General features: G+C 52.0%; 1 protein-coding gene and 2 gene segments (V, D, J or C); all 3 read right to left on the minus strand.

The window, feature by feature from the left end:
- LOC101916125 (T cell receptor alpha chain MC.7.G5-like) overlaps positions 1-22807 on the minus strand; it is a 99762-nt gene that overhangs the window by 48346 nt on the left and 28609 nt on the right. The window lies entirely within an intron of this gene.
- Positions 7533-9010, minus strand: LOC129784649 (Ig heavy chain V region C3-like). The segment is given in 2 exon segments: positions 7533-8351; positions 8859-9010. Coding segments are annotated over 2 exon segments (453 nt in total).
- On the minus strand, positions 17088-22373 carry LOC114013721 (Ig kappa chain V region K-25-like). The segment is given in 2 exon segments: positions 17088-20983; positions 22218-22373. Coding segments are annotated over 2 exon segments (375 nt in total).

The raw sequence follows: 22807 nt of genomic DNA on the forward strand, positions 1-22807 counted from the left end.
TTCAAAGAAGGGTCTAAAATAATACCAGAAAAGTAGAATTGTAAGTGGAAACTTGGGGATTACATGACACCTCTGAAAAGTCTCATGGAGTTAAGCTGGATAGAAAGCAGGAAAAAAAAAATCAGTAATTTTAGTGCTATCTCAGAGCATTTTTCAGAGCATTTTATGAAAATTCTTCTGGGCTGCCGGAAGCTGCTTTTTTACCTTGAATTTTGTTTCAGTGCTCAGGAGTATGAGGAATGTGCCTCATCTGGGCTTTTAGAATTGGTGTTTGGGGGTTATTTGGTGCCTTAGAAAGTCTTCATGCCTTTTTAAGATGAGAAAGTAGGCAAAATGATTGTTCTTTGTTAGGTAGGGGCACTGTACTCATGGAAGTATCTACTAAAGAGTAAAGGAGTTTTTGCATATTTATCAAATCCTTCCTGAATATCAGTTTCTGCATTGTTAGCACTGTCTAGACCTTGATAGCAAGAAATGGACTCAATCTCAGAGACACTGTGGCTTCAAGAGTCCACTCCTTCCTCTTCTAGCAAAGGAGAGGCATATTGAGTCTGTGCCCATCAGGATGGGGAATGGAGATTCCCATTATGATAAAGGCTGGGAGCTTATGACTTCTGACACCAAGAGGAATGGTCTTGCTTCACCTTAAGTTTTGCAGCAACAGAACATAGCAAATGAGGAGCTGGGAGCTCTGTCAAATGAGGAGTCTGAGCCCATGAGCCACACAGGAGCACCAAAAAAAGTGGTGAGTGTTAGCAATGAAGGCTCCCTGCTGCACGGAACAGAACCCCCCTCTGACAACTGGGCCTGTCATCTAGGGAGGTTTACTCCTTGCCATGGACTTGGATTCGGGACATTGTTAAAAGTCTTGCAAAACTTACTACACCTACCTGCTATTACCTCCTGCTGCTCTTCCATGTGGGTATGATACTGCTAGGGGAGTCCTGGAAAGTAGCAAGCAGGCTCTGGGGGTGATGGTCAAGGGCATGTGGACCCAGGTGGGTTTCCTCTTTGATCCTACTGGTGAGGTGGAGGGTAGTGAGAAGGAGTGGATGGATCCTGCTGGATCCTGACTAAATGAGACAAAATCGTCTTTGCCAGCCTGGTAAGAAGGGTAACTAGGAACAACAGGGGAGGAGAAGAATGATCAATAATCAAGTGAGAAAGTGGTGGGAAGGATTGGTACAAAACATATGAGGAGTGATATGAACAAGACAGACTTCATAATAAAAAATTTTAACAAAAGAGCTGAAAGGGATGCACTTCCAAGTGTGTGTACATAAATAAGTATATATGGGGAAAAAAAGGCCTCATACTGTTTCTGGGAAATTAGCATGGCTGGGTGCCTCTTTAAAGAGCCTGTGTAGAAACACATGCAGTATGGGGAGCAAACAAGAGAAATTAGAGCTCTGCTAGTAGTTGCAGGGCTATGATCTCATTGATAACATAGAGATGTGGTGGGAGAGCTCACACGACCCAAGAACTGAAATGCATGGCGAAGTGCAAGTTAGCGTACATTGCCTGGGTTCCTCTCCAGCATGACCCAGTTTTTCCTCCGCAGCCTGGTTGCAGAGCTATGGGATCAGGGAGGTGTAGTGGGAGAGCTTACTGTAGTGAATGGAGCCAGGCTGAACAGGAAAGACAGGCTGGGAAGGTGAGGAGGAGGAAATGCCCTGTCTGTGAGGAAGCAGCTAGGATGCATATACATTTGGGTTGTACAATGAGCCAGCTGATAGCATATATGTCAGAATTAGAGGGCAGATCGGCACAGGTGACACTGTGATGGATGACTACTAGAGATCACATGATCAGGAAGAAGTAGACAAGGCCTCCTTCAGACCACTGAAAGAAGCTTCACATTCACTGGCCCTGGTCCTCATGGAGTACTTGAACCATTCCAAACACCTGTTGGCAGGACAGCACAGCAGGGCTCAATCAAGTAGTTTTCTGGAGCGGAGCGATGAAAATTTCCTGACACAAGTGACTGGTGAGCCTGACCTCCTACTTGCAAACAAGGAAGAATTGGTGGTAGATGTGAAGGTGAGGGGCAGCCTTGGCTGCAATGATCATGCAGTGTTTTGAGCTCAGGATCCAGAGAACAGGAAGCCATGCACGAAACAGGACTGCAGCCCTGGACTTCAGGAGAGCAGAATTTGAGCTCTTCAGTGATCTTCCTGGAAGAGTGCCATGGCTTATGGTTCTGGACAGAGAAGAGGTTTAGGACAGCTGCTTGATTTTCAGAGATTAGCTCCTTCAGGCTCAAGAATCATTCATCTTGACAAAGCAATGTCAGACAAAGGTGACAGAAGGCCAGAATTATGAACAAGAGGCTCCTGAATAAACTCATAAATATTTAATACAAAGGAACCATACATGATTCAAGTCCTTCTTCTGATGTCTAGTAGCTGGGAGATTGCTTCTGGTCTCCTGTTCTTGTTTTTCATGCATCTGCTTCTGGACACTGTTGGATATGAAGTTGAAGGGATCTTTGTTCTTTCCAAAAAGTGTGAACAAGTCTTACCTACTCTGTGCTCTGGTAAAAATAGAACATAATGCTAAGCTTAAATGGAAACATCTAAGTACAGTAGGTTAATGCCCACTTGCTCAACTTGAGCTGACTATCAGATGTCTAAAATGACATGCTTGCAAGACTCAAGATCTGATGCTGAATGTTGAGGAAACTGTTCTTGCATAGAAAGGTCTTTCTGCTGTCTAAGTAATTCTGGAAATCAAATTTGTGTATGTGCATACAGTGGTGTGAGGAAAAAGAGACTATATAGGGCACCATGTTCCCACCTTCAAAAGCAGTCAGTGAGTGAGATAATTTATGTGTAGATGTTCAGTCTTTTTCAATCACTGTGGTACGTAGTTCACACAGTGGTAGACAGTTGTACAAAAACAACTGCTTTTTTCAGTGCCAGGTGATGTGTTCTCTTTCATGTCCTTTGAAGAGCTAGATTTTATTTTCCTCTTCCTCTACACTTTTCTACTTCTGAACAATCTAATACTATTCCAGAAGTTGCTATACACTAAAACTATTATCAGCATTGCCTTTTTTAGCAGATAGGGTAGTATTAATATTCTCACTAAAATATTGCCCATACTTGTCAAAAAGGGATATTGTTCCTTTTGAGTTGTTAGAGCTGTTCTCACTTAAATGACTTGATCACCATTTGGTCTTTTGAGAAACATCAAGACAGTTTGGGTGAAATATTTTAAAGACTATCTGGGGACCACCTGCCCCAGTCTTATGAATTTTCAGTTGAGTTTCTTTCTACATTTTATAAGTCTTGCTGGACCTTCAAGTAGTTATGTTCTCAAGGCCTGTTTTCATGCAAATAAAAAAATAGAACATGTTTATGAATTGTTCAAAAGTTATTCTGGTTTAGCTGATAGTGGTTTGATGTGCTAAAGTTGCTTATTTACTCAGGTATTTGATTTTTAATATTTATTGTTAGAGTGCCATTTTTATAAGGGTCTTGGGAGTTTTTTCCTGATTATATGCACCAATTTTTTTCTCAGTTTCTTTGATCTTGTGAGGTAGATTATTTGACCACTGACTTGGCCATGCTTTGGACTTTTGATTTATTTATATGTGCCTTTAGCTGAGTTTGAAAGTGGGGAACATCTAGTTATGGCTGACTAAAGTTGGCTTTTAATTTTATTTTTATCTTATGTTAATGATTTGATTAATGGTTACCTGGCATTGTAAGGCAGTTTCTGAATCCTCAAATCCAGTTCTAAGACACAAAAGGAAATAGTGTTATTTCATCCTGTTCACAAATCTGCATGGTTCCATACTGTAGTACTCAATATTTACTTGCATTATTGTTACCAAGTGCAAAGGCCTATTTCTCATTTTTAATCACTGTTTTAACACCAGTGCTGCTATATTTTCTGATGTATTTATTATATGTATTCTCCACCTTACTGCCTCCCTTCTCCAGGAAAGCTGTCCAGTTGGCTGGCATGATACTTTCAGTCTCCCAAACCATTGGCAGGACAAAGAGAACAAGCTCTAAATACCTCCTGCAACAGGCCTGGGTACATACAGGTGCCCCCCTACACCCTTTGCTTGCTGCCAAATCTTCTCAGAGCAGTGAGACCACACCCTGCTTGTCACTGTCACCAAGATCTCAGATGCAGTTAAACAGTCTTTTCCATTTGGGTGGCCACAGAAACACCTGCCTTCAACAGCCTCCTGCAAGCCACATGCTTGGATCTGTTTGGTTTAAAAGTTGAGTTCTGCCTTTGTTTTTCCTTTCTCTGTCCTGGTGCATGCCCTCAAAAAAATTGCAGGACATGCTCCAATAGTGCCAGTGACATGTTAGAGAGCATGTTTAGGCTGTGTTCCATGAGGTGATACTGAAGACCTTCTGGAGTTCTGCTTCAGAGGAAATGAGAACAGAGGGAGTCCCCCTTCCCTGCAGAAAGCTGTCCTAGGCAGATGAAGATAGGCTTTGGAGGGGAACTAGCAGGTAGTTTGGGCACACATGCTTGGTTGTATTCCTTCAGCTCTTGCTGAAAGGCCTACCCTGCTTCTTTCCAGAAGAAACTACCCCAGCCCTTCCAGCATAATTCTTCTTGATCCCCCCTCAAAACCTCCATTTGTATTTTAACACAATTTCCTTTTTTTGAGAACACCTCACCCTGAGCCTAGCTCCCAGCATGGCTAGCTGATTTCATCACATGTTTATAGGAGACTGTGTCCATGACTTTTACTGGTAAGGAGAGCGGCTTCTGGAAGACATCTCTCAAGAAGGTGACTTTTCTCTTAAAGGATGCAGTGGGCATTATGTTCTTCTGTTTCATGGGATTCAGTTACCCCATTCAACGTTTCTTCCAAGACAGAAATATTACTGGCCATTAATTCCTTGGAGACACTATCGATGAGCTTAGGAAACTAGATATTTAAGACCCAACAGTAGTTCACAAACTTCACTCTGGAGAGGACAGCTAGAAGTAGTGATTTAAAAACAGATCTATAATACCTGCTTGGGGAAGTCCCTAAGCTGCTGAAACCTACAACAAAGGAGAGTGGTTAACAGAAGAAATAAAGTAGCATTTGCTTTGTATTTATAGCCATTGCAAGACATCTGACACTGGCCTGACAGGCAGTCTACTGTGTTGCATGACTCTTAACCTAATCCACTGCAGCAATGCTTCCATAGAGCCAAACAGAGTAATCAGGATAGTCTGGGGATAACTGACCTCCCATGTATCTTTAACTCTTGTATAGGGTAATGAGTCCATGCACACAAGCATATGGATGCATCTGCATACGTCTCTGTATGTCTTCCATGAAATTCTACACTTCCAAATAAAGAAACGAATGGTCAGTACTCAGAATAAGAACATGTGTGTTTATTTACATGGAGACAAAGCTAGGAGTGCAGAGATGAAATTTTGCATTATATCCTGGGAAAAATCATCTTGGCAGTGCAGTTCCTGGTACAGTGCCACTCTCTTCTCAGATATAGTTGACTATCATTATATTCCTGCACATTACCCTGAGACTCCCTAAACAATATGAGATATACAAATGAGTTCTGCATTTCCATGTTAAAATTTTAATTCCTTCAATGCTCATCGTGTTTCTTTGTCATGGTTTAACCCCAGCCAGCACTTAAGACCCACACAGCCACTTGCTTATTGCCCTTGGTGAGATCAGGGAAAGAATCAGAAGGGTAAAAGTGAGAACTCATGAGTTGAGATAAAGAGATTTTAATACGTTAAGCACAAGCCATGTGCACAAGCAAAGCAAAATAAGGAAGTTATTCACTACTCCCCATTGGGAGGCAGGTATTCAGCCATCTCCAGGAAAGCAAGGCTTCATCGCATGGAAAGACAAATGCCATTATTCTCCCCCCATCCTTCTTCTTTCCCCTACTTTCTATACTGAGAATGATGTCATATGGTATGGAATATCCCTTTGATCAGTTGGGGTCAGCTGTCCTGGCTGTGTCTTTTCCCAGCTTTTTGTGCACCACCAGTCAACTCACTGGCAAGGTGGTAGGAGAAGCAAAAAAGGCCTTGAGGCTGTGTAAGCATGGCTCAGCGATAACAAAAAAAGCCTTGAATTATCAACACTGTTTTGCTCACTAATTCAAACAGTGACCCATATTAGTCACGATGAAGAAAATTAACTCTACCCTAGCCAAAACCAGCACATTCTTCCCAAAAGAACCTCAAACCATCTTTTCCTGTCTCTTTCTGCCTATGGGAGAGACTGAGAGGGAAGCAAGAAGGTAACAGCATGTTCATGGTTTTCATGTGTGCTCAAGAAAGAGTCTGCTGCTGCTGCAGCGCCTCTCTGCCCCTTTCCAGGAAAGTCAGCCCAGACTAGTCTCAAAAATCTAGGAACAACCTTGCCCCGAAACAACCACAAGAGGCCTGGCTGGATTTAAAGCCCTTCTTCCAGTTCTGCCCCAGCCCTGACTGTGTTTCAAGCACTGTGCCCTTTTCCAGCTCTCTGGTGTGGCAGGAATAGGTGGCTGTTGTCTGCAGCTGATGGCAAGAGCACTTCCAGTGACAGCTGGTTCCTGGAGGGGTTTGCAGATCTGGTGACTCGGGTCTGGAAGCATGATGCCATGTGCTGGAGTCCCATAAAAAGCAATTTCAGCGCTATATGCTGCAGGTCCCTGCCAGCAGTCTGCCAGATCCAGTCCCAAGCGTAGCTGCTGTCAGTGATGGGTACACCACAGATGTGGCACATAAGTGTGACAGACCCTGAGACATTCCCTACCATGGGGCCAGAGGTCCCTATTTGGACCTCAGAAAGGGCACCTGCAACTTTGGGAGAAAAGGATGAACAGGCAGGAACAGCTCAATCAACTGCTTCATCTACTCTACCACTTCCCTAGGCTTCTGCTTGTCATGTCTAGGAACTAGTAGCTCCAAATACACATGCTCACAAGTTCTTGCTCCTGTTATAGTCTCAGTTCTGGGAGAGAAGCACGGACTTCCTCTTTCTCCACGGTGCTGTTAAATGACCCTCCGTACTTTACCATTTCCTCTGCTCGTTCCTCAGGAAGAAACACTCATGGCCACACTAAGTCGACCTGAGCCCAAAACTAGAGCAGGGCTATTCACACATCTCACCAGCTAAGCCACGACGGGGTACCTGTACTGCTGGGAACTGACAGAAACAGGAACACTTGTTTTCAAAGGTGAAGAGGTTTTGGAGTGAGAGGAGTGAAGACTGACAAGAGATGTGGGAAGACGGCAGGCAAAAAGGGTATAACAGAAGGGGACACAACCAATTACAACATCTTGGTCAGAATCAAACATTTGAAAACTGTATGCTGTAACTCTACAACTCTCAGGGAGCAGCACTGAACAACTGTGGGAACAGGACGCCTAGAGAGGGAAACCTGGCAGGAAATATGTGTAAAAGCTCAGACAGGATTCCTGCCCCGTGGAAACAACACAGAAGTAGCGAGCAGAGTCTTGGGGGTGCAGGGCACAGAGAGACAGAGATGACTCAGAAAGGGAACTGTCCCGGAACGCCGTGGCTCGACCCTCCACTGATGCTCCACAATTTATAGCACCAAATGACCAGCAGGCGGACACCCACTCGAGTCCGCCACCGAATGCTTGACGGTACCACCAAACATCAAGACCCTTGAACTGGAATCCGGATCCGCGGCAGGAGAGCACTCTTTGGGTCTGGCCATCCACTCAGTTTTTAACTCAGAAGAGAGTATGCCCATCCACGCTATGAGCACCCAGGATGGGGATCAAGGCAAGGCAGAGAAGTGCTGCAGACAGCTAAAGTAGCCAGGCTGGCTGTGTGACAAGGAATATACTGGACATCCTCTGCAAAATAGAACACTGCTTTTGGGACTCAGCAGAAGGAAAGGGACAGTGCAGGGAAAGCAGCTCTTGCTGAAAAGCTGGACCACCCACCATGCACAGCGATGCTCTCTCCCTCCCTGGGAACACTCCAGAGCTGCCCTAGCACTCCACTCCCCAATAGTCCCACCGTCTGGGCCAGACTCCAGCAGGTTTCTGTGAGAGCTCTGCTGGATTCCCTGCCACCGTGTCGATTAAGCAGAAGCAGCGGGCAGAGTCCTGGGGGCGCAGGGCACGCAGAGCGAGATATAACAAAGACTGGGAATTGTCCCGGGACACGGCGGCTCGACCCTCCACTCCTGGCCCGAATTTAGTGACTGAGGAGTCATGCGAGATGGTAGACACCCACTCCAGTCCACCACCGAATGCTTGACGGTACCAGTAAGCATGACGAAAGCTGAATGGCAAGGTGAAGGCGCGGCAGGAGAGCTGCACGGAGCCCCCGGACGGTCGCAGCCCCCCACCGGCCTCCACCAGCCTCGGCTGCGCCCACACCCCTGCGGACAGAGAGCACAGGCAGCCGGGCAACCACGGCCCCAGGACGCTCCCCGCCGCCCGCCGCCCCTCGCCCCGCCACGGCGGCCGCTGCCCCTCCCGGGCCCGGCAAAGCCCCAGGCCCGGGGCAATGCCCCGCCTGCGCTGCCCGGCGCTGAGCCGCGCCTGCTCCCCGCGCTCCGGCACGGCCGCTGCCCGAAAGCATCCCTCTGCCTCCTCACCCTCTGCCTCCTCACCCTCTGCCTCTCTCTCTCCCCCTCCCTCTCCTGTCTTTCCCTCTCCCTCTCCACTCTGTCTCCCCTCCCCTCCTCTCCTGCCTTCCCTTTTCTCCTTCTCCCTCCCTCTCCTTCTCCCTCCTCTACCTTCGCTCCCACTCCCCTCCCCCTCCCTCCCCCTCCGCCTCTCCCCATCACTCTCCCTGCCCTCCCTCTCCTTCTCCCAATCACCCCCTCTCCCCCTCCTCCCCTTCCCCGGCCCGGGGCTCGCTGCCCTCCCCGCCCGGCTCTCACCTGCCGGCCCCGCGGCCCAGGCCAAGGCCAGCAGCCACGGCCCCAGCCCGACCGCCATCCCGCCCTGCCGCGCCGGGGCCGGCGGAGCCCAGCGGAGCCCAGCGGAGCCACGCGCGGGCCCGGCCCTGCCCGCCCCGACGCCGAGGCCCCCCCGCCGGCGCAGCGCCGCCGCCCCCGCCCGCCCCCGCCAGGCCCGGCCCGGCCCGGCCCGGCCCCCCGCGCCCGCGGCCCCTGCCGCCCAGGAGAAGGGGGGCGCGGGGAGGGCTGCGGGGCAGGGCCCCGGGCACAGCAGCAGGGGCGCGGGGCCCCGGCACACGAACGCTCCCGGCCCGCGGCTCACGGCGCCCTCCCGGCTCGGCGCCCTCCGGGCCCTGCCGAACGGGGTCGGCGCCTCGGCCGCCCGCGCCTGGGGCCGGACCCAGACCCCTCCTCAGCCCCCGCCCCAGCCCCAGGGACGGCACGCCGGCCCGCAGCGGCCCCTCGCAGCGCCCTCCCCCGTGCCCCGCACCCCCAGCCCGCCCCGCCCACACGGCCTTCCCCTGCCCGCGGGGACCAAACTGCACAGAGCGCTGTGATACAGGAGCCTCAACAGGCTGGAGAAATGGGGTGATGGGAGCCACTTGCAGCTCAACACGGGGAACCAGTGAAGTCCTCTACTTGGGGAGGAACAACGCCATGCTCAGGGCAGGCTGGGGCTGTTCTACTTGAAATAACATTCTCTGAAAAGGACCCAAGGCTTCTGCGGGACAAGCTGACCATGAAACAGCAAAATGCCCTTGCCTCAAGGAGGGCGAATAGTACCCTGGCCTGCACGGGGAGGAGTGCTTCCAGCAAGTCAAGGATGGGATCCTTTCTCTCTACTCAAGCATAGATGAGGTCATACCTGGAGTATTACATCCACTTCTTGGCTTCCCAGTGCAACAGAGAGTTGGATATACTGGAGAGTGGCCAGTGAAGGACCACGATGACGGTTGTGGGACTGAACTGCCTCTTACCTGAGGAAAGGCTGAAAGACCTGTGACTGTTTACTATGGAAAAGAGAAGGCTTGGGGGTAGTGTCTTATCAACGCATAGAAACATATAGAACTTCAGAATCATGGAATCATTTGGGTTAGAAATTACCTTTAAAGATCACCTTGTCCAACCCTCCTGCAATGAGCAGGGATATCTTCAGCTAGATCAGGTCACTCAGAGCCCCATCCAATCTGACCTTAAATGTGTCCAGGGATGGAGAGTCTACATTATCTCTGGGCAAACTGTTGTTTCATTGCCCTCACTGTAAACAATGTCATCTTTATATCTAGTATGAATCGACCCTTTTTTAGTTTAAAACCATTTACCCCTTTTCCTATCGCTTTAGGCCCTATAAAAAAGTCATCCCCATATTTTTTTATGTATATAAATAAATATGTACATATATAAAGCTCCCTTTATACTTTGAAAAGCTGCAGCAATGTCTCCCTAGAGCTTTCTTTTCTCCAGGCTAAACACCACCAACTCTCTTAAGTTTTACTCATAGGAGAGGTGTTCCAGCTCTCTGATCATCTTTGTGGCCCTCCTCTCCCATTCAAACAGGTCCATGTCTTTCCTGTGCTGAGGACTCCAAAGCTGGATGCAGTACTCCAGTTGGGGTCTCACCAGCATGGAGTGGAAGGGCAGAGTTACCTCTCTTGACCTGCTGGCCATGCTTCTTTTGATGTACCCCAGGATGTGGTTGGCTTTCTGGGCTGCAAGCACACATTGCTGGCTCATGTCCAGTTTTTCATCCACCAGTACCCCCAAGTCCTTATCTCTCAGATAGGGCTTCTCTCAATCCTGTATTGATATGGGGGTTGCCCTGACCCAGGTGCAGGACGTTGGGTTTGGCCTTGTTGAACCTCATGAGGTTCACAGGAGCCCACTTCTCAAGCTTGTTTAAGTCCCTCTGAATGGCATCCTGTCCCTCAGGTATGTCAGCTGCCCTACTCAGCTTCGTGTTGTCTGCAAATTTGCTGAGGGTGCACTCAATCCCACTGTCTATGCCATTGATGAAGCTATTAATCAGTAGTGGTCCCAATACAGACCTCTGTGGGACACCTTTTGCCACTGATCTCCATCCAGACATTGAGCTGTTGACCACTGCTCTCTGGATGTGACCATCCAACCTATTCCTTATCCACCAAATAGTCCATCCAACAAATTCACCTATCTCCAACTTAGAGAGAAGGATATTGTGAAGGACCACATCAAAGTCCTTACAGAAGTCCAGACAGATGACATCCGTAGCTCTTGCCTTGTCCACTGATGCAGCCACTCAATCATAGAAGGCCATTCAGTTGGTCAGGCAAGATTTGCCCTTGGGAAGCCGTGCTGGCTGTCCTGGATCACCTCCCTGTCCTCCGTGTACCTGACCATAGCTTCTAGGAGGATCTCTTCCATGATCTTCTCAGGCACAGAAGTGAGGCTGAGGTCAGTAGTTCCCAGGGTCATCTTTTCTACCCTTTTTAAAAATGAGTGCAATGCTTTCCTTTTTCCCAGTCACTGGGGACTTCACCTGACTACCATGACTTTTCAAGTATCATGGAGAGTGGCTTGGAAACTACATCAGCCAATTCCCTCAGAATCTGGGATGCATCCTGTCAGGTACAGAGACTTATGTATGTTCAGGTTCATTCCTCAGGTGGTCTCAAACCAGATCATCTCTTACAGGGGAAGGGATTTTGCTCCCCTAGTCCCTGTCTTGTGGTCCATCCACTTGAGAGGTGTAGGAAGAGAGATTGCTAGTGAAGAGTGAGGCAAGATTTGTTTATCTCAGCCTTCTCCTCAGCCATTGTTACCAGTTTTCCAGTCGAGTTCATTGGGAGGTGTACGGGGGCGTGTGCACTCTCTTTGACCTTCCTTTTTTTGCTGATGTACCTATAGAACTCCTTCTAATTATTCTTCATGTCCCTTGCCGAGTTCAGCTCCAGCTGCCCCTTGGCCTTCCTGACCCCATCCTTACACAACTGGGCAGCATCCCTATAGTCTTCCCAAGATACTTGTCCCTGCTTCTACTGCATGTGCTTTTCCTTCATGCCCTTTAGTTTGACCAGGATGTCTTGACTGAGCCATGCGAGTCTCTTGCTTTCCTTTCCTGATTTCTTACATCTAGGGATCAAGAGTTCTTGTGCTCTATGGAAAGCAACCTTAAAGATCTGCCAGCTCTGTTCTGCTCCCTTATCCCTGAGGGATTTTTCCCAAGAGGTCCCATTGACTAACTCCTTGAACAGCTGGAATTTTGCTTTCCTAAAATTCAGGATCCCAACTATATTTTTTACCTGTCCCATATCCCTCAGGACTGCAAATTCCACCAGGATGATCACTACAGCCCAGGCTGCCTCCAGTTGTGACATCTGAAGGAAGGTTCAAAGAAGACAGGGCCAGGGCCTTTTCAGTAGAGCTCAGTGACAGGTCAAGAGGCAGTGTGCACAAACTGAAACAAAGAGCGCTCCTTCTGAACTTCAGGAAACACTTTCTCACTGTCAAGGTGACCAAGCACAGGTTGCCCAAAGAGGTTGCTGGGTCTCCGTGCTTGGAGGTATTCACAAGCTGTCTGGAGACAGTCCTGGGCAATTGGCTGTAGGTGGCCCTGCTTGAGTAGGGGGGCTTGGACCAGATGACCCCCTGAGGTGCCTCCCAAATTCAACCTTCCTGTGATTCTGTGAAAGACTCACAGGCTCATTCACATCCTTGCAGGTGATATGTGCCAGGGAAAAGGGGAAAACTGAAAGTCTAACTGCTATGTAAAGTCAGTTCTTTGCCATTTGAGGAGAGGCGCAAGGGTGCTTATCATAGAATTATCAAAGGAACTTATTCTTTTGTATTTTAGCTATGCTCATTGCTGTGCCTTTGCTTGATATAGAGGAAAGCAGAGTCTTTATATGTGGCTGATTAGTGACTATTGTTTGCATAATCAGAATGTACTTGTCCTACACTGGATCAGTACACACTTGTCCTGCATAGGTGGTACAGATGTATGGCAAGTGCTGTATGAATCTTCACTCCTCTAAACCCATGTCCAGTGCAGGTGGTGGTTATCCTGAATTCTGGCTGATTGCACTTCTGGCCATGCTTATATGCCTGATTTCATTAAAGGGTTAATCTTCTATTGTTTTGTCATCAGTATGGGGTATTCTGAGTCAGGAAGAGCTGGCTGGCTTTGGTTGGATCTTCAGGTCACATTGACCTTGAGGTAAAAGCTCATAGTCTCAGATAGTTTCCATTCTTCTAAGCAAGTGGTATTGCAATTAGCATCTTGCCTTTCACAGCTACTCCCCTGATGACTTCTGGAAATAGCTTTTTATAGGGGTGTTTAGGAAAATTTGCTTTCCTCTTTTGGCTTCAAGTTTCAAATATGGCACTCCAGAGATAAATATGCAAGTGATACAAAGTAATATGGGTGGGTAAAAAAGTAGCATACAGAGGAGCTATTCAGTATGCTTATGTTAGCTGTGTTTCTGATGTCTGCTATTTTTTATGGTGTGTGGTCTTCTGTTAGATAGTGGTGTGTTGTTCTTTTGTGAAGTTGCAGAGACAGATGCAAACGCATGTGATGAGGTTGTACAAACTAGGTACACAACACAGAGCCTAGCTTTGAAAGGATGGGTAATAACATGGATCCACGTGTATTTGACTGGTTGAATGGCTGCTTCCCAGAGCCTGAGAGGCCTACTGCTGGCCACAGTGTGTTGCTGGAGGCAGGGTTCATGGAGAGAATAAAGTGGGTACATGGCGTCATGTTGGCAGCACACGAGGTCAGGAGGAAAGACTAGAGGTCTTTCCCCCAGTCAGAAACCCAAAGATGCAAGAGTACTCCCAAAGAATTCCCAGACCTCAAAGCTGTCTCTTAAAAGCTCTGGTGAGCCATCAGGCCTAATGCTGTCCTTTCAGGTTCCCCAGAAAGAGCACAAGAAAAAAAAAAAAAAAAGAGCACAAAGAAACATTTGCAGCTAATGGCCTTCCAGTCAGCGTGATTCAGTTAGTGGAGGAGTGGACTCTTCATGAAATGATGGATTTTCCAGAGCCCGCTTATTGGAAGGATTTCAGTCCCTGTTGCTATTTACCATATCCTGCCTGTATGACACAGTTTTGGTGAAGATTGGTGGATTGGGTCTGGCTGAGCCCCATAGCAGCCCTCATCGTGCTGTCCTTTGTATCGGTAGCTAGAAGAGTGGTGATAACACACCCATGTTATGGCTACTGCTGAGCAGTGTTTGCACAGCAGCAAGGCTGTCTCTCCAGCACCCCGTCCTCCCCACTAGTAGGCTGGGGGTGGGCAAGATCTTGGGGGGGAACATAGCCAGGACAGCTGACCCAAACTGACCCTACAGGATATTCCATACTATATGACATCTGCTCAGATATAAAAGCTACAAGAATGGAGGAGGAAGGGGGAGGGGGGCACTGGGTTTTTACAGAGTTTGTCTTCTAGAGCAACCTCTATGTGTATGGAAATGCTGCTTTCTGGGAAGTGGCCAAACATCGCCTGCTGATGGGAAGTAGAAAATAACATCTTTTGTTTCCCTTTGCTTCTGCACAAGCAACTTCTGCTACTGTTTCATTAAACTGCTTTTATCTTGACCCACAAGGGTTTTTTTCATCTTATTTTCTCCCTCCCCTGTTCTGCTGAGGAGGGGAGTGATAGAGCAGCTTGGTGGGCACCTGGTGTCCAGCCAAGACCAGCCCACCATGAAGGGGAATAACATGGATCCACGTGTATTTGACTGGTTGACTGGCTGCTTTCCAGAGCCTGAGAGGCCTACTGCTGGCCACAGTGTGTTGCTGGAGGCAGGGTTCATGGAAAGAGTGGAGACAATTAGATCAGGAAATGATTGGTAGAGGCTCTCCCTTTTCCACTCACAGCCACCTGAAGGCCACTGGTGGAGGACTGCAGGGGGTACAGGCAGCAAGTTGGCGGCACATGAGGAGGAGACATTAGAGGTTGTCCTCCCAGTCAGAAACCCAAGGATGCAAGAGTACTCCCAAAGTATTTCCAGACCCCAAAGCTCTCTTAAAAGCTCTGGCTGGCCATCAGGCCTGATGCTGTCTATTCAAGTTCCCAGAAAACAAGAAAACAGGAGCAGAAGAGAAGCCAGTTTTGGTCACAGGATGGTTAGAAGAGTTGAGGCTACCATGGACCTCTGGAAAAGGTCTAGTTTAACTCTCCTGCTTAAAGCAGGTCAACTGGTGTCGAGTGGGTATACTGCATGAGGCTGTGATGGAGTTAATTTTCTTCATAGCAGCTTGCGTGGGCAGCTGTGATAATTTGTGACCAAAACCATGTTGATAATGCACTGATGTTTTAGCTATTGCTTAATAGTGCTTACACAGCATCAGGGCCTTCTCCATTTCTCATGTTGCCCACCAATTGTACAGCTGACCAGAACCAGCCAAAGGGATAATGTGTATAGCATGATGTTATGTGAAGCAAAAAATCTGGGGGGAAAGGAGGAAGAAACGGTAATATTTGGAGTTATGGCATTTATCTTTCCCAAGTAACTGTTATGCATGATAAAGGCCTGCTTTCTGGGAAATGGCTGAATATCTGTCTGCCAGTGGGAATCAGGGAAAGAATTCGTTATTGTGACTGATTTGTGTGCAGCTTTTGCATTACTTCTTAAACTACCTTTATCTCAACACACAGGTTTTCTGACTTTTTCTCTTCCATTTCTCCCACCCACCCAACTGCCGGTGACTGAGCTAGCAGCTGGGTGGTGCTTAGCTGCCTACTGGGGTTAGGGATAGTAGGCTGTCCACAATTTTGTCCAGTTCAGTTTTGAATATCTCTAAGAATGGAGACTACACAACCTCAAGTATTTACATACAGTGATGAATTCCCCTCTAGAATTTTCTTCTCTACACTACATCATAACAGTTCTCTTAGTCTCTCCCTGTATGTCAGATGCTCCCTCCTCATCTTTGTGGCCCTTCATTACATTTACTTTGGTATGTCCTTGTCTTTCCTGTGCTGGGGAGCCCAGGAGTGGATGCATTCATCCAAAGTCTCATTTGGGGACAGCAAAAGGTAGCATGTCCCTTTCATAATCCAACGTTTGAAGACTGTATGCTGTAACTACACAACTCTCCAGGAACAACCGTGAACATCAATGTTACACACCTCCCCTCAAGCTCCAAGGAGTGCAGCCGGGATCCTGGTGGGTAGTTCGTGTTAAAGCTAAGCTGGATTTCCTGTCTCTGTGTGAACACTGCACAGAAGTAGCGCGCAGAGTCCCCATGATGAAGAAGGTGCAGGCTGAGATATGTCTCAGACTGGGAGTTGTCCCGGGACACGGCGGCTCGACCCTCCACTCCTGGCCCAATGTGAATCACTAATGAACTATGGCTTATCCAGGACACCCACTCCAGTCCGCCACTGGGGCCCTGACGGTACCACCAAATTCCGAAATGCCCGAAGTGGAATCCGGATCCGCGGCAGGAGAGCTGCACGGAGCCCCCGGACGGTCGCAGCCCCCCACCGGCCTCCACCAGCCTCGGCTGCGCCCACACCCCTGCGGACAGAGAGCACAGGCAGCCGGGCAACCACGGCCCCAGGACGCTCCCCGCCGCCCGCCGCCCCTCGCCCCGCCACGGCGGCCGCTGCCCCTCCCGGGCCCGGCAAAGCCCCAGGCCCGGGGCAATGCCCCGCCTGCGCTGCCCGGCGCTGAGCCGCGCCTGCTCCCCGCGCTCCGGCACGGCCGCTGCCCGAAAGCATCCCTCTGCCTCCTCACCCTCTGCCTCCTCACCCTCTGCCTCTCTCTCTCCCCCTCCCTCTCCTGTCTTTCCCTCTCCCTCTCCACTCTGTCTCCCCTCCCCTCCTCTCCTGCCTTCCCTTTTCTCCTTCTCCCTCCCTCTCCTTCTCCCTCCTCTACCTTCGCTCCCACTCCCCTCCCCCTCCCTCCCCCTCTGCCTCTCCCCATCACTCTCCCTGCCCTCCCTCTCCTTCTCCCAATCACCCCCTCTCCCCCTCCTCCCCTTCCCCGGCCCGGGGCTCGCTGCCCTCCCCGCCCGGCTCTCACCTGCCGGCCCCGCGGCCCAGGCCAAGGCCAGCAGCCACGGCCCCAGCCCGACCGCCATCCCGCCCTGCCGCGCCGGGGCCGGCGGAGCCCAGCGGAGCCCAGCGGAGCCACGCGCGGGCCCGGCCCTGCCCGCCCCGACGCCGAGGCCCCCCCGCCGGCGCAGCGCCGCCGCCCCCGCCCGCCCCCGCCAGGCCCAGCCCGGCCCGGCCCCCCGCGCCCGCGGCCCCTGCCGCCCAGGAGAAGGGGGGCGCGGGGAGGGCTGCGGGGCAGGGCCCCGGGCACAGCAGCAGGGGCGCGGGGCCCCGGCACACGAACGCTCCCGGCCCGCGGCTCACGGCGCCCTCCCGGCTCGGCGCCCTCCGGGCCCTGCCGAACGGGGTCGGCGCCTCGGCCGCCCGCGCCTGGGGCCGGACCCAGACCCCTCCTCAGCCCCCGCCCCAGCCCCAGGGACGGCACGCCGGCCCGCAGCGGCCCCTCGCAGCGCCCTCCCCGTGCCCCGCACCCCCAGCCCGCCCCGCCCACACGGCCTTCCCCTGCCCGCGGGGACCACCAAGATACACGTGGAGAAAAGACTCCCTGCGCCTTCCCCCTTGCCCCGTACTCCTACTTCACGCATCGCAGAGCTCCGTCCTCTCCACCGTCACTGCACCCTCGCAAGTCCCTCGTCATCCCTGCTGTTTCTTGGTGCCTTCTTTTTCTTCCACACCGAGCACTGGACACATAGCCAGTTCCCAAGTGTGATGACCAGTAGCGTGAAGTCTAGCTGGACACCAGTATCTAGCAGTGTACCACAGAGGTCAGTGCTGGGTACAGTCCTGTTTAACTCAGAATCATCGAATGCTTTGGGTTGGAAGTGACCTTAAAGACCACCTAACTCCAAACGCCCCTTCCACTAGACCAGGTTGATCAAAGCCCCATGCAACCTGGCCTTGAACGCTTCCAGGGACGGGGCATTTGCATTTTGTTCCAGTGTCTCACCACCTTCATAGTACAGAGCTTCTTCCTAGTATCCAATCTAGATCTACCCTCTCTTAGCTTAAAACCATCACCCCTTGTCCTGTTGCTACAGACCCTATTTAAAAATCATCCACATATTTCTTAGAAGATCTCTTTGTATTTTGAAAGAATGCAGTGTGGGAGAGGAGGATGAAGAATGTGTGACCTGGCAGGAGATGAGAGAACAGCTGGGTATTGTGAAGTAAGAAAGATAAACACGGTTATCTAGTAGCAAAAAGGTGTCTCCATGCTTGTTAGTGATATATAGCTATGCAACTGCAGGAATGGTTGCTGTCCTGAGCCTGGTGGTACATACAGCTGGAATTTGTATCCAGGCTCAGAGATGTAAATACGAGCTTCTCTGCACAATACAGTGTCTCTGGTTGCACCACAACCAGAGTCTGTGCCTTCATACTCAAGTCTCCCCGGTGCGTTCTCTTCTCCAGGCTAAACAACGCCAACACAACCTTTCCTCATAGGAGAGGCGCTCCAGCCCTCTGATCATCTTTGTGGCCCTCCTCTGGACCCACTCCAACGGGTCCATGTCCTTTTTATGTTGGGGGCTCCAGACCTGAGTACAGTACTCCACGGGGCATCTCACGAGGGCAGATGGGGGAGAATCACCTCCCTCGACTTGGTGGACACGCTTCTTTTAATGCAGCCCCAGATTCAGCTGGCTTTCTGGGCTGCAAGTGCACACTGGCGGGGCATGCTGAGCTTTCCGTCCACCGGCACCTCCAAGTCCTTCTCCTCTGGGCTGCTCTCAATCCATTTTCTGCCCAGTCTGTATTGATACCGGGGGTCGCCCAGACCCACTTCATCTTCAGCCGTGGTCTGGAGGATGGAATAAAGAGCACCCCCAACACACGACTTGGTGAAACAAAACTGGGAGGAGGGGCTGCTACTCCACAGGCTTGTGCTGCCATGCGGAGGGACCTTGACAGGCTGAGAGGAACGGGCTGAGAGGAACCTCAGGCAGTCCAACAAGGTGTGCTCGCTCTGGCTCGGATACAGTTAGTTTTCTTCAAATGAGCTCGTACGGTCCTATGTATCGTATTTATGAACAAAACAGTATTGATGACACAGGGGTGGTTAACCTCTTGCTGGCCAGTGCTCACACAGCATCAAGGCCTTTTCTGATTTGCTTGCTGCCCCAAGTGAGCAAGCTAATGGTGGGCGATAAGCTGGGATGGGACACAGCCAGGAACGCTCACGCCAACTGACAAAGGACTATTCAATACCATATGACATCGGGCTCAGCAATAAAACTCCAGGAAAGAAGGAGAGAAATTGGGACATCTGGAGTCATGGCATTTCCCTTCCCAAGCAATCCCTGTGCGTGAGGGAGGCCTGCTTTCCTGGAAACGGCTAAACACCTGCCTGCCAATGCAAGTAGGGAATTCATTCTTCACTTGGCTTGGCTTGTGCACCCAGCTTTTTTTTTCCACCTGCTGAACTGCCTTGATCTTAACCTACGAGTTTGCTCTCTTTTATACTTCCAATTCTGTCCCCCCTCCTGCTGAGGAGGCAGAGAGTGAGCGCTGTGTGATACTTAGTTACCTATGGGGGTTAAACCACAACACAAGGGAAAGCGCAAAGTCCTGCACCCGGGGAAGAACAAACCCATATACCAGTGTGTGCTGGGGGTTGTCCAACTGGAAAGGCCCAAAAGCCGTCAGGCTCCTTCAGGACACCGAGTTGAACGTGTCCAGCAGCGTGACCTTGTGGCGCTACAGGGTTTATGCAGCAATATTTTGGAAGCAGGGCGGGCTGCATGGGCAGCCTCTGGGCTAGGAGACCAGGGCTGCCCCCATGTCAGACATGGCTGATTCCAGCCAGCTCCAAAATGACCCACTGGTGGCCAAGACAAAGCCAACCCGCTAAGCTGCTGGTGCCTCTGTGGTAACATATTTACAACAAGGTAAAAAAAGGAACAAAAACTGTGAGATAAACCCCCCTGCAGACACCAAGGTCAGTGAACAAGGAGGGGGAGGAGGTGGTCCCGGGGCCAGAGCAGAGATTCTTTTGCAGCCTATGGAGAAGACAATGGTGAACCACATGTCTGCTCTGCTCACGTTTCCCACATCAGGGTTCCCACCCTAAGGGATGAAAGTAATGTCATATAAGGAGCAGCTAAGAACTTTGCGTTTGTCTAGTTTGGGGAAAAGAAGGCTGAAGGGCAACCTCATTGCTCTCTACAGCTTCCTGAGGTGGGGAAGGAGAGAAGGAGGTTCTGATCTCTTCTCCCTGGTATCCAGCGATAGAACGCGTGGGAATCGTTCAAAGCTGCGCCAGGGGAGGTTTAGACTGGACATTAGGAAGCATTTCTTTATTGCTAGGGTGGCCAAACACTGCAACAGGCTTCCTAGAGAGCTGGTCAATGCCCCAAGTCTCTCGGTGTTTAAGAGGCACTCAGGCAACGCCCTTAATAACATGCTGAACTGGTCAGGCAGCTGGACTAGAAGACGACTTCCAATTGAAAGAGTCTCTCCTATCCTATCCTGTCCTGCTCTGTCCTATTCTATTCTATTCTATCCTATCCTGTCCTGTTCTGCTCTGTCCTATTCTATTCTATCCTATCCTGTTCTGTTCTGTTTCCTTATAGGAGGTGCTGACCACTGACAGCACCTAGCCACGATCAGACCCCCCACCCTCTGACCCCAGGCACAGCCCATTCATCGACTCACCCCTGAGGTGGGCTGTGACCCCCATGAACATGCAGGAAGAGAGAGCAGGAGGGGGAGGAAGCATTGTTGTTCAGGCATGCCCCAAGCGTCCCTCACTGTGGTTCCTGAAGGGTGCAGTAATAGAGCGCGCTGTCCCCCACCTCCAGCTCGGTGATGACCAGGGTGCCGGAGTTCTTGTCAGCCTGGCAGGAAAACCTCTTGCGGGCAAAAGGGGCTGTGTGGCTGTAGGAGCCTCCGCGGCCCTTGCTCTGCAGCAAGTACTGCAGGGGTCCACCAGGACGCTGCCGATACCAGGCCACATAAATATAGGAGGCATTGGAGCTGTAAGTGCATCGCAAAGTACCCGAGCCTCCTTCTCGCCACCACACTGCAGATGTTGCTGGTTTGATCTCATCACCCTGATAAGCAGCTGAAACAAAACGAGAGAGATTCCCGCACTGCTTTGCTCTTGCTGATGCAAGCAGATGGCTCACAAGGGGGCAATGGAAGCAGGCAAATGTGTCACTAATGCCTAAGTGCTTTGTGTGGCCCTAGGAAAAAGGGGAACAAGGGAAGGCAGAGAGGGGCTACAGGCATGCAGAGTGGCAAGCCTGGCTAGCTGACTGAAACACACTGAATCACCTCCACAGATAAACCACTGCATTCCGAACTCAGGAGCTGAAAACTGGTAGTGCCAGGAAAGAAGTCCTGCAGAAAGGTCAGGACCACATGCAGTGTGCACTGATGGCCCCTCCCTCCCTGGGAACACTCCTGAGACATCTACGCACTTGCCAGCTCCAAACCTTGTGCACCCATGACCGGGCCACAGCAGGTTTGCGTTAAAGCTTGGCTTGATTTCTTGTCTCTCTGCAAAAAGCTGAGGAACAGCAGGCTGTGCCCCAGCGTTAAGGCCACGCAAGGAGACAGGTGCCTCAGACTGGGAAATGTCCCAGGACACTGTGGCTTGACCCTGCAATTCAGTGTCATATTTGACATGGTGATCCAAGCAACAGTTTTGGGTCTACCACCGGATGCCTGCTGGTAGTAGCAAAGGTTTAAATTCCTGAATGGGAAGCCAGATGCTCGGCAGGAGAGCTGCACGGAGCCCCCGGACGGTCGCAGCCCCCCACCGGCCTCCACCAGCCTCGGCTGCGCCCACACCCCTGCGGACAGAGAGCACAGGCAGCCGGGCAACCACGGCCCCAGGACGCTCCCCGCCGCCCGCCGCCCCTCGCCCCGCCACGGCGGCCGCTGCCCCTCCCGGGCCCGGCAAAGCCCCAGGCCCGGGGCAATGCCCCGCCTGCGCTGCCCGGCGCTGAGCCGCGCCTGCTCCCCGCGCTCCGGCACGGCCGCTGCCCGAAAGCATCCCTCTGCCTCCTCACCCTCTGCCTCCTCACCCTCTGCCTCTCTCTCTCCCCCTCCCTCTCCTGTCTTTCCCTCTCCACTCTGTCTCCCCTCCCCTCCCCTCCTGCCTTCCCTTTTCTCCTTCTCCCTCCCTCTCCTTCTCCCTCCTCTACCTTCGCTCCCACTCCCCTCCCCCTCCCTCCCCCTCTGCCTCTCCCCATCACTCTCCCTGCCCTCCCTCTCCTTCTCCCAATCACCCCCTCTCCCCCTCCTCCCCTTCCCCGGCCCGGGGCTCGCTGCCCTCCCCGCCCGGCTCTCACCTGCCGGCCCCGCGGCCCAGGCCAAGGCCAGCAGCCACGGCCCCAGCCCGACCGCCATCCCGCCCTGCCGCGCCGGGGCCGGCGGAGCCCAGCGGAGCCCAGCGGAGCCACGCGCGGGCCCGGCCCTGCCCGCCCCGACGCCGAGGCCCCCCCGCCGGCGCAGCGCCGCCGCCCCCGCCCGCCCCCGCCAGGCCCGGCCCGGCCCGGCCCCCCGCGCCCGCGGCCCCTGCCGCCCAGGAGAAGGGGGGCGCGGGGAGGGCTGCGGGGCAGGGCCCCGGGCACAGCAGCAGGGGCGCGGGGCCCCGGCACACGAACGCTCCCGGCCCGCGGCTCACGGCGCCCTCCCGGCTCGGCGCCCTCCGGGCCCTGCCGAACGGGGTCGGCGCCTCGGCCGCCCGCGCCTGGGGCCGGACCCAGACCCCTCCTCAGCCCCCGCCCCAGCCCCAGGGACGGCACGCCGGCCCGCAGCGGCCCCTCGCAGCGCCCTCCCCGTGCCCCGCACCCCCAGCCCGCCCCGCCCACACGGCCTTCCCCTGCCCGCGGGGACCACCAAGATACACGTGGAGAAAAGACTCCCTGCGCCTTCCCCC

Source organism: Falco peregrinus, chromosome 5, assembly GCF_023634155.1.
Source record: "Falco peregrinus isolate bFalPer1 chromosome 5, bFalPer1.pri, whole genome shotgun sequence".
NCBI lineage: Eukaryota > Metazoa > Chordata > Aves > Falconiformes > Falconidae > Falco > Falco peregrinus.